The sequence below is a fragment of the Jaculus jaculus genome, chromosome 8, assembly GCF_020740685.1.
Source record: "Jaculus jaculus isolate mJacJac1 chromosome 8, mJacJac1.mat.Y.cur, whole genome shotgun sequence".
Classification (NCBI taxonomy): domain Eukaryota; kingdom Metazoa; phylum Chordata; class Mammalia; order Rodentia; family Dipodidae; genus Jaculus; species Jaculus jaculus.
Genome location: NC_059109.1, coordinates 17,551,435 through 17,563,890, shown reverse-complemented (window position 1 = coordinate 17,563,890; position 12,456 = coordinate 17,551,435). Strand labels below are relative to the sequence as shown.

At 40.5% G+C, this 12,456-nt stretch overlaps 1 protein-coding gene across 1 annotated transcript in view; it reads left to right on the top strand.

Annotated features, from left to right (window-relative positions):
• Window positions 1–11,559, top strand: part of LOC101596462 (CD2 associated protein) — a 100,606-nt gene extending 89,047 nt beyond the window's left edge. The window contains exons 16-18 of the mRNA XM_012951148.2: window positions 3,402–3,577; window positions 7,051–7,114; window positions 8,407–11,559. Coding sequence (XP_012806602.2) covers window positions 3,402–3,577; window positions 7,051–7,114; window positions 8,407–8,445 — 279 coding nt within the window. The 3' untranslated portion in view covers window positions 8,446–11,559. The remainder of the gene's footprint in view (window positions 1–3,401; window positions 3,578–7,050; window positions 7,115–8,406) is intronic.
• The last annotated feature ends 897 nt before the right edge of the window (window positions 11,560–12,456 follow it).

The window sequence follows — 12,456 nt, the reverse complement described above, 5'->3', positions numbered from 1 at the left end:
TGGTAATACCCTGCCCTTTCCCCCACTTTCCCCTTTGAAATTCCACTCTTCGTCATATTCCCTCCCCATCTCAATCAGTCTCTCTTTTATTTTGATGTCATGATCTTTTCCTCCTCTTATGATGGTCTTATGTAGGTAGTGTCAGGCACTGTGAGGTCATGGATATCCAGGCCATTTTATGTCTGAAGGGAGCACGTTGTAAGGAGTCCTATCCTTCCTTTGGCTCTTTCTGCCACCTCTTCCACATTAGACCCTGAGCCTTGGAAGGTGTGATTGAGATGTTACTCAGTACTCCAGTCACTTCTTCCCAGCACTGTGATACCTTCTGAGTCATCCCAAGGTCACTGCCATCTGAAAAGAAGATTCTCTACCCAAAGTGAGAGTAGCATTAATATAAGTGTATAAATATTAAGAGAACTGCTTATTGGGCAGTTTGATAAGCATAGTATATACATTTTTGCAGACTTCAGCAGATGCTACATCCCTAGGGCTCAAAAATTTTTTTTACTTCTGCCAAGAAATAAAGGAATTGGTGTTAAAAATTGAGTAAACAGCTGGGCGTGGTGGCACACACTTTTAATCCCAGCACTTGGGAGGCAGAGGTAGGAGGATCACCATGAGTTCGAGGCCACCCTGAGAATACAAAGTGAATTACAGGTCAGCCTGAACTAGAGTGAGACCCTACCTTGAAAAACAAACAACAACAACAACAACAACAAAAAACAAAAAAAATTGAGTAAACAGTCCCGTGGCTGACCCAGAACTCCCAATGTCAACCAGTCTGGCCTTGAATCTCCTCCCTCTATCTCCTAGGCACCACCATGTTCAGCTCACGAAAAGTCTCTGTAATCCGATCATCCCCAAGGGACAGCACTTGGGAGGGAGGCTTCTTTATTCTGTGCTCCTTTTGGCTCCTAAGATCATGTTTCCTCCTAAGTTATTCCTCATTTTTAAAAGTATTTTTAAATATATTTTTATTTATTTGAGAAAGAGAGAGAATGGGTGTGCTAGGGCCTCTAGCCACAGCAAACTCCAGATGCATGCATCACCTTGTGCATCTGGCTTTATGTGGTGGGTCCTGGGGAATTGAACCTTGGTCCTTAGGTTTGCAGTCAAGCACCTTAACCACTAAGCCATCTCTCTAGCCCTACTCATTTTCATTTCAGGATATTTGCAACTTTTCCAGTTTATCAAATACGTTTAATCAAATTTTCTGCACTCAGTACCCCATCAAATTTTGCTAACATGACTTATTTTAGGGAACTCTTAAAAAGATTCCCAGTTATGGACTCGTCTTAATACCTCTCTCATGAAATTTACTGAATTATACTTACTGTACAAAATTGCATTTATGTTTCATGTTGTTGGTTTGTTTTTGAGGTAGGGTCTTATTCAGTGGTTGACCTGGCACTCATTCTGGAGTCCCACGGTAGCCTTGAACTCACAGTAACCCACCTACCTCTGCCTCCCAAGTGGTGGGATCAAAGGCTTGTGTTACCACTCTTGGCTTACTGTAAGTCAGGCTTTTTGGATATTCTAAGCAACGTGGAAAATCAAAATAACACTTTAATGTTGATAGGGTCTTGCTTACTGGTAGTCCACCAGACAAATTGTATAGGTTCCTTGACTAGCTGTGGTGACCACAGCACCTGGCAAAAGCAAGCTAAGGCAAGAAGAGCTCACTTGGCTGGTGGCTTCTGAGAGGGCAGTCCATCACAGCAGGGAAGGCATGGTGGCAAGAGCTAGAGATGGCTGGTCACATTGCGTCCACAGTCAGGAAGCAGAGGGCCAGAGGAAGTGGAACTGGCCTTGTTGAAAGCCTATGGTTAGTCCCAGTGACAATCACTTTCTCCAGGAAGACCTTGCCTCCCCAAGTTCCACAGCTTACCCAAACAGTGCCACCATTTGGCAATCAAGTGTTCAAATGCATGGGTCTATGGGATTCATTTCACATTCTACCACAATACAGATATTTTTCTTCATTATTTTAAAATATGTAGCCAGCTTCTGGCATTTTCCACAGGCTCTCTAGTAGTTGCACATTTATTCTTTAATTATTGTTATATGAGTACTTTTAAGGTAAATATGTGTGTGTGTGTGTGTGTGTGTGTGTGTCTATACACACACACACACATATATATATAATTTTTATTTTTTAATTTATTTGAGAGTGACAGAGAGAGAGAGAAAGAGGCAGAGAGAGATGGAGAGAATGGGTGCGCCAGGGCCTCCAGCCACTGCAAATGAACTCCAAATGTGTGCGCCCCCTTGTGTATCTGGCTAACATGGGTCCTGGGGAATTGAGCCTCAAACCAGGGTCCTTAGGCTTCACAGGCAAGCACTTAACTGCTAAGCCATCTCTCCAGCCCAGTTTAATATATTTTAAGCATGCTTGCATTAAAAAAAATTATAGCCAGGTGTGGTGGTGTACACCTTTAATCCCAATACTTGGGAGGCAGAGGTAGGAGGGTCACTGAGAGCTCTAGGCCAATTTGGGAATATATACTGAATTCCAGGTTAGCCTGGGCTAGAGTGAAACCCTACCTCCTGATCCCCCACTCAAATTTATTTAATAGCAGATTATACTCTTTTATCTAACCCTTTTCCCTCCTCCTGTGACCTTGGGTACCTTCCCAATGGGGTTTGGCATTCGCTGTGCCGTCATGAAGACTCCGTCAGTCCCGTGGGTATTGCAGAGGGGAGGTGCGGGCATCGTACTTGCACTTTCTGACTGTGATGCATTGCATGAAGTCAGCTACAGAATTTTTTGGGGGGTTGGGTCGTGGTTCAAGGTAGAGTCTTGTTCTAGCCCAGGCTAACTCGGAATTCACTATGTAGTCTCATGTTGGCCTTGACGTCACAGCCGTTTCTCGTCTCCACCTCCAGACACATGCACTGCCTTGCACATCTGGCTTTACGTGGGTACTGAGGAATCAAATCTAGGTACATGTAGAAAATTTTATATTAGGTGTATTAATACAATGAATGCTAAGTATGTACTACATTAGCTAAATTGATTTTTTTTCTTGCTAGAAAAGCCTGAGCTGGGGAGCTCTGTTGCTCGATAGTCCGGGGTTTATCCCCAGTGCTGCATAAACTGGATGTGGTGGTGCTACCTGTAACCCTGGCTGTAGGAGGCACTGGGGATGTAGACAGAAGCAGCCCAAGTTCACGGTCACCCTTGGCGCCATAACTACCTGGAATACCTAAGACCCTGTCTTAGAACAAAAGTAAAAACATGAGGAAGCCAAGGGTGTTAGTGCTCAGTAGCATGCCTGGGACAAGAGCGTCAGAAGCCTGGGCTGAGTGTGACCCTGTCTCACAAGTTTAAACTAAAACACCGGGAAACCTCTGAATTTAAATATTGAATATAACTAGGAAAACAATGTTGTGTTTTCCAGTCATCTTTTTCAACTCCTTCGAGTGCTTCTAGAGCTGGTCCAATGGCTTTCCTAACTCCATTAGAAATCAAAGGGAAAATAGAGGCAGATGATGGGAAAAAACATTCCCTGGATGAACTTCGAGCCCAGATCATTGAGTTGCTGTGTATTGTAGATGCACTGAAAAAGGAGCATGGGTGAGTAGCTCCACTTTCCCCTGTGAATAACACTAACATTTGAAGAATTCTTTACAGATTTATCAGCTAATGATGGGAGCTGCCAAGTATCTGGTATGAATGCTTGTTTTGGGGAAATCTTTTTGGGGGGAGAGGGGAGTTCTGAAGTAGGTCTCTTTCTAGCCCAGGCTGACCTCAAACTTATTACTCTGTAGTCTTACACTGGCCTTGAACTCCCAGTACCCTTGCCTTCTGAGTGCTGGGATTACAGGTTTGAACCACCAGGTCTGGCTCAAAGAAATTTTTATTAGCACTTTAGGTAAAAACTTGAATTGGAAAACTTGTCCAGTAGCTTAATTCTAGAAAAAATACACGTATATCTGTATGTTTAGACTAGACATCTTCTGATTGGACATTGGAGTTAGGTGTTTGAAAATATTATAAAAACCTTATTATATTTTAGATGCAATGTAGATCTAATATGTTCTTAATCTTGCTTCTTGGAAGAGCTTGACCACTATTTCTGCAGCAAAGCTCAAGGCCCATCCCATTGATCTACTAACTCCAGCAAGATTCTGGAACCTTTCAGAACAGAGCTATCAGCTGTGGATGAAGTATTTGAATACATGAGTTTGTGCGGGACATTTTTTCCTCCAGAGAGAGGGAAGGAATATGAGGATGCTAGGTAGGGCCTTCTGCCACAACGTAGGAACTCCTTGTTGCCTGAGCCACTTTGTACATCTGGCTTTACATGGGTACTAGGGAATCAAACCTGGGTTGGCAGGCTTTGCTGGCAAGCACCTTTTAACTGCTGACCCATCTCCTCAGTGAGAACTGTGTTTTGGTTGCACATCACTCTGGCTGTCCTTGAACTCCAGATCCTTCTGCCTTAGCCTCCCAGGTGCTGGCGTGAACTGCCATGCCAGGCCTGCCCCCTTCTTCCAAGAAAGAAAGAAAGGCTCAGCGATAAAGCTGTTAATGATGACGCAGTTCCTGAATGGAAGAGGTATAACTTGCCTGCACATTTTCTGTTAGTTTATAGATCTTTTCTATACTCAGTATTCATTTTAAGATCTATTGAATTTTAAGCATAATCCTATAAATCCCCGTAGGTTAAACAGTTCAAAGAACAGCTAGTGTAACTGAGCTGTGGGTAAGAGTCCTCATGGTGACCTCACAGTCACTCTAAGAAGAAGCCTTGGGGAAGGACACAGACTCATGGATAGAGGCTATGCTAGTTTGAGCCTGATTTTAACCATTTTTGTATCCATTTATAATTGGCCTAGGCACCTTTGAAAAACAATATTAACAACATGAGGTATTTAGAGTTTATAAAACACAAAATATCTCTCAGACACAAAATATATCTTTAGTAACTACTTAAAATATGTTTGAATACTTAAATAGATATATAAATAATGTACAAACTATTGTTATAGTAGTCCTCATGCAATGTCTTTTTAAAATATTTTATTTATTTATTTTAGAGAGAGAAAGAGTGAGCGAGTGAGAGAGAGGTAGGTTTTTTTTTTAGATCCTTCAGTTTGGTTTGTAATTTTTTCAGAATCTGGGGCATGCCGTCAAGGCATTGTTTACTGAGCATCCCCACCCCACTCTACTGATGAGTGGAGTTTTTGTCTTATACATTTGATTTCAATTGTACTGCACTCTTAGTTTTGGTCTGAGACTGTCTTTTGTGGTCCAGGTTGGTCTTGAACTCTTGAGCTTGCCATGTAATCCAGGTTGGTACTGAGCTACTGATCCTCCTGCTTTTACCTCGTAAGTGCTAGAATTACAGCTATGTACCACAATGCCTGGCACACGTGTACTGCCTTTTTGTTTTTCATGTATATGCATGTGGTGAATGTTTGCATGCATGATCACATGGGTCTGTGAGTGTGCATGTACATACATGTACATGTATGTGGAGGCCAAAGGTCAAAATCAGGAAACTTAATTTTAAGTTTTTTTGTTTTTAATTTATTTTTTAAGGTAGGGTCTGGTTCTAGCCCAGGTTAACCTAGAACTCACTTTGTAGTCCCTGGCTGGCCTCAGTTTCAGTGATCCTTCTGCCTTAGCCTCCTGGGTACTGGGATTAAAAGTGTACTCAACTATTCCTGCATATGTTTTGGAATTCTTTCTAAAGGGTATTTTCAACATCTTGAATTTCTCTAGAAAAATGAAATTACATGGTAAGCTGTTTTTTAACACTAAAAACAAACATCATCAAGGTAGTTGCATACTGGTATATTAGTAACATACATACATACATGCATATATACATTGTACAGAAACAGTGAATACATTGTGGTTGCATGAATGAATATGTATTAGTTTTAAGAAATGGGGAGGGGGGCTGGAGTGATGGCTCAGAGGTTAAGGCACTTGCTTGTAAAGCCTAATGACCTGGGTTTGATTCTCCAGTACCCATGTAAAGAAAGATGCACGAAGTGACACATTTATTTGGAATTTGTCTGCAGCAGCTCTAGAGGCCCTGGCACACTGATTCTCTTTGTCTTTCTCTCTTCTCTTTATCTGTTTTTGCTTGCAAATAAATAAAAATATTTTAGCTGGGCATGGTGGCACACACTTTTAATCCCAGGAGGAGGATTGCCATGAGTTCAAGACCACCCTGAGACTACATAGTGAATTCCTGGTCAGCCTGGGCTAGAGTGAGACCCTCTCTGTGTGCATGCATGCGTGCGTGTGTTTGCTTATTTGTAAGCTGGGTCTTTAATCCTAGCACTAAGAATACAAAGGCCACATAAAGCCAAAACTTAAAGTGACACATGAGTCTTAAGTTTTTTTCAGTGGCAAGAGGCGCTTGTCTGCAAAGCCTATGGACCCGAGTTTGATTTCCCAGTGCCCACATAAAGCCAGATTCACAAGTGGCACATGTGTCTGGAGTTTGTGTGCAGTGGCTAGAGGCCCTGGTATACCCATTTTATCTCCCTCTTCTCTCTTTCAATCTGCTCCCCTCTCTGTCAAATAAAAAAGGCAAAATAAGTTTTAAAAAATTAAAAAATTAAAATTTGGCAAAATCAAAATTAAATTAATTTTGAAAATGAAAATTAAATTAATTCCTGAAGAGATATAATATAGCACTTATGAAACTTGAAGTTCCAGTTAATTAGCAAATAAATTGTAATTTGCCTTGTACTGTGACCTGTTGACAGCCACTTTGTCTACTTGATCTCCGGGATGGCCAGCCTGCAAAATACATGATAGCTGAGCAGGAAAAATGCCCCTAAAACCATATATTGTATCTCTCACCATGAGCTGTTTTCAGTTCAGTTAATGTCTTGATGATACATTTGTTATGCCTTGTGTTTTTAGAGGAGGCCGGGTTGGTTTCAGTCGCAGTTCCAGGTTAGAATCCGTGGTGGCACGGAAGGCAGGGCCAGGGCAGGAGCACCCTCACACCGACAGCGAGGAAGTAGATGATGAGTGCTCACTGCCGTGGTTTTGAGGATCTTTGTAAACTTTATATTTAGGAAAGAATTGGAAAAACTGCGCAAAGACTTGGAAGAAGAGAAGGTACTCAGGAGCAATCTGGAGGTAATTTGTTTCTTTTTCTTTAAATTTATTCATTTATTTATTTATTTGCAAGCAGAGAGGAAGGGAAGGGGGCAGAGGGAGACAATGGGCGCGCCAGGGCCTATAGCCACTGCAAACGAACTCCAGATGCGTGCGCCACTTTGTGCATCTGGCTTTATGTAGGTGCTGGGGAACTGAACCCTGGTCATTAGGTTTTACAGGCACGTGCCTCAACTGCTGAGCCATCTCTCCAGCCCAGGTAATTCATTTCTCATGGCATTCAGATTGTAGACAAGGTGAAGTGGTCATTGTCCCTCCCGACTCTTGTTCTGCAGGGTGTGCTCTCCTACTTCAGTTGAGTGCTCTGCACTCCACTGCATGGCAGTAGCTGACTCTGCCACAATGTATGCACTTAAAGCGATTGGCTTTTCTTCCTTACAGTTTGGGTAGTAAACACAGAGCCTTGTGCATTAGGCAAGTGCCTGACCACGGAGCCCCATTCCCAGCCCAGTAAATACTTTCCAAGCACCAACTCTAGGCAGTGTAAAGAGCTTCTCAGATGCGGTCTCACTGTGCAGCCCATGCTGGAGTCAGACCCGCTTCAATCCCTTTACCACAGCCCCTCTAGCACGGGGGGGGGGGGGGGGGGTGTTTAGGCGTGCGCCACCACACACAGCTTCAACTCACCTCTTTTTTTTTTTTTTTTTTTTTGAGCTAGGGTTTCACTCAGCCCAGGCTGACCTGGAACTAATTTATATCGTCTCAGGGGTTGGCCTTGAACTCCCAGTAATAATCCTATCTCCCCAGTGGGCCACCACGCCCAGCTCAACTCATTCTTTAGTCCTATGCATTTTGGGTTATGTTTGCTGACACCAAACTACTGTCTCCTTCAGTTTCTACAGGCACTCCTAACTTTACCATCAGTGTCCTGGGGAAGGTTGGTCTTGCTCACGTGATATCATATATTCTTTGTCTGTTTTCTCTTTTTCCTTTCAAGGCATTTTGGTGTCTTTATTATTTTTTTTTCCAAGACTGATTTTTCTTAGGACAGTCCTTACTTCAAATGTTCACAGTTCTTGTATTCTAGATAAAAGGCCTTGGAGTTGCTTTTTTCTTGTTACTTGCCATTGAACTTGCATAGTTACATCTGCTGTTAACTGTTTTAGTAAATAATATTTATTGCATCAACAGGACATGGGTGTTCGATAATGGGAATTAAAGTTTAGAGGACTAAAAGTATGATGATGTTATATAGGCTAACCTGAACTTCACTAAAGGTATTTATGTCTCCAAATTTATGTTTTAAATTTTAGGTTGAAATAGAAAAACTGAAAAAAGCTGTCCTGTCCTGAGGTGGTGTGGGCAGTTACTCTTGACATTCAGGATTTAGAAGCAACACTATGAATATCAACTGACTTCTTACTCAGATAACAAATGCTGACGTTGTAATAAAGTTATGAGTATATGAACTATATTTCTTGAAAAGTTAGGGAAATGGATTGATTATATATATGTGTATGTGTAAATATATATATATATATATGTATGTTTGTTTTGCCAATATGAAAAAAAGAGGCCTTATTTCTTACTGTGCTGGGATTGCAAACATTTTTGTTGTTGTTTGCTTGAAAATACTACTGAATCTGTATAAAAAGGAAAGAAAGTTCACAATAATTTTTTATTAAAACTTGTATTATTTTTAAAGAGGTCTATACTATAAATATGGAAGTATCTTTACAAATAATCTGTAAGATAAGATTTTGAGAGGGACACATTAGCTTTATAGTCTGTAATCACTACTTTTCCCATCATACATAAGGGATGTGAGCTTTATATATACATACATATGTATATATATGTATATTTTTACTTTCAGCTTCTTACCCAGGATGATGATATTATGCCTGTTTTATCTGCAGTGCTGTTTATATTTTGGGTGAAGAAGTAGGGGTTTCTTGGTGACAGACTAGATTACTCACCCTTGCATTTAGTAATAACTAGTGAAATCATACAAAGACCTTCAGCTTTTAGAGTGTTTTATGTTGCTTGCACTATAAGATTCATACAAAGAATATAACTAAAATGTATTAAACTAAACATTTAAGAGAGTATGAACTTTGTTTTAAATTCATGAGGTCTAAGAAATCTAAAGTTGTCAGATTAATTCTTACCTTGTGCCTAAAACCTATAGCACACATGAACTACATAAACACCAGCCTTCTTGCGCATTCATTGTGTTGTATTTAATTCTTTATGCTCCTCCCTCTCTCATGTTTAATAATGGCATATTAGGAAAACAAAATCCAAATCTTTTCAGAACTCCAGAATGTGGTTCTGTACTTGGACAAGTCACTGTGTAAATACTCAGGTTTTACAGTATATAATTTATCCAAGAGACCGAAGTAACTACATAATGGTCTTGTTGGTCTGTTGTTTATGTAAAATGTTTAGAAAGAGTGTTACTATTTCATAAAGTAAAGGTTATTTAAACCAAATATAACTGGCCACATTATAGTACATTTTGGAATGTATGAATAATGCTTTCTTAGAAGACACATGGACAGTTGAACATTTTAATATGTTGTATCTGTAGGATAATAATGCCTAAAAACACAGGTGGGTTTATTTTAAAGTTAAAGCTTTTTATTTGTAAAAATAATTATGCCTTAAGCTTTAATAGAATGTCAGATTTTATCAGTTATGCTTCCATTTTTTTGTTTTAACCCACCAAACCAATATGTTTCTTGTAGAATATAATCGTAGAGAAATCTTGCATAAATGAACTTTTGTCATGTTGTTTCCAGTATAAGAGAACCAAATTAGAAAAAACAGAGATGCCAGTAAACAATTAATTAATGTTTAAATCATAACTTTTGTGTAGCAGGCTAGCCTGGACCTTGCTGTGTAGCAGAAGATGAGCTGTAACTCCTTGAATTCCTTTCCCAAGTGCCAGGCTTACGGGCATGTGCTACCATGCGCCATTCAGTCTTTGAGCTGCTCTTAAGAGGCCACTACTGAACAAAGTTGATGATGAGTCAACAAATTATTTCCTTCTAGTTAAATAAATTAGATCTTTTAGTGATAGTGTTTAGATAAAAATTAAAGTTAAAAACATTCCATTGTGGAAACTCTCCAACTTTCTACTGGAAGATAGGAAGTTTTCCCTCTGCACCCCAATACCTGAGTTGTAGGGAAAGGTTCCAGCAGGGTTCAGCCTACGTTTGAAGGCTGTCTTGAGCTCTGTGTGGTGGTATGCCCCAGCGCAGGAATGCGGAGGCAGGGAGATGATGAATTTGAAGATAGCCCAGGTCACTTGGTAACTGCCCCCTCCCCCGAAAAAAGTAAAACACACACACCTCGTATGCACAAATCAGGAATGGCAGTGAGTCCCGACAGCAAGCTTCGCCTTCCCCGCTCCTCAGGCAGATCAGAAAAGACACAGGCCCTTTCTGTGTATCTGCTTTTCTGCCCTTGACAAAATACTAAAACCCAAGCCAGCTTGCACTTACTTAAAGGGAAAACAATTCCTCTCATAAAGAAATTCACCAGTGTTTGCTCTTCATATGGGAACGCCTGTTAATTACTATTTCCTACAGGGTCTGTCATGAAATGGTACATAGTAACAGAGCTCCAACTTAGACGTCATTCCTTAGCTTTTCCCACAGATGACGATGAAAGACTAAAAGTGACAGCATGGAATCATTCATTGCCAGATTATTAGTGAGGGAGTGTATCATTTTTGCTATTCATTCATGTAGAATACTGATGTCCTGACTAAGTTCTGAGGTGATTATTTCTGTCTTCTTACAAGCCGTTACCGCCGTGCAGGTGTACAGGACTGAAGATGCGAAGCGAGCACGGGCCTGCTCCACCACTTTCCAAATGTTCTCACTGTGATCACAGAAAAGATTCAAGCGCTCTGTAGATGTTTGGTTAAATTCATTTTATGCTTGCATTTAAACTTGAAATGTATGAGCAGAATGAGACAATCAGTTAAATTGAGAAATGAGAAGTGTAATTTAATGGCCTTGTGCTGTAGCAATAAAGTGACCCAAGTGCAATGACTTAATAAAATCATCTTTCAAAAGTTGCTGCTATGAATACTTTCAGTTCCAGAATTCTACCCTTGCTTTAGCTCACCATGCCTTCAATAACTACTGTGTGATGCAGTTGATGTTTTGGTAATCTTAACATTCCAAAAGAATATACCAATACATCTGTTTATTTCTCTCTCTCCGAGCTCAAAGTAATATGCTCACTTTTTACAGGTGCTGTTAAATAAAAAAGGAAAGAAAAGCATGCTTTTCCCCTAGAAAAATTAATAATAAAACAGAATCGTACTGCCACTTGTCAGTCCGTGTTGGGTATTGTTCATTAACTTTAGCTTAATTTTGAAATGTGATGAAAATTATTTTGTATTACTTTGAATTTTTCAAACAAAAAATAATAAAAGTATTTCTGTTGAACTTTCCTGAGTGAATTACTTCATTTGAAACTGTTGAGACAGTGCCTGCCTTATAGGATTATGGGCAACTCATGTAAAGTGTTTGGTATAAGTGGTCTTAAAATAAAGGATGCTATCTTACTCTTTTTTGTTTTGGTTTTCCAAGGTAGAGTGTCACGCAAGCTCAGGCTGATCTGGAATTCACTGTGCATTCACAGGGTGCCCTCGAACTCATGGCGATACTTCTACCTCTGTCTGCCTCCCGAGTGCTGGAATTAAAGGCGTGTGCCACCACACCCGGCTCTCTTAAGCTTTTTTAAAAGGCATTTTTATTTTATTTATTTGCAAGCAGAGAGACAGAGAGAGAGAAAATGGGCGTGTCAGGGCCTCCAGCCACTAGTGAACATGCATCTGGCTTACGTGGGCATTGGGGAATTGAACCTGGGTTGTTTGTTAGGCTTTGAAGGCCTAAATAGCTGAGCCATCTCTCCAGCTCCTACTTTTGTTTTTCTTTTAAAACAAAACAAAAATGTTTTCCCAAGCTGGGTGTGGTGTTGCACACTTTGAATCCCAGCACTTGGGAGGCATGGTAGGAGGATTACTTTTGAGTTCGAGGCCAGCCTGCAACTATGTGGAAAATTCTAGGTCAGCCTGAACTAGAGTGAAACCCTACCTTGAAAAGAAGAGAATCTCTACTGAGGCCTCATAAACCCACACAAGAGGGCCCCAGGGAAATGGGAACAGGGGAGAGGGAATAAAAAGGTGTAATCTGTTAAAAAATATAATTAAAATTTATTCATTTGAGAGACACAGAGGGAAAACTCTCCAGCCAGTGTATACAGGCTCTGCTGTCTCCCCACATCACCAATGTTCTTTTGTTGTACTGGGGATTGAATTCAGGCTTCGTGAATGCTAGACA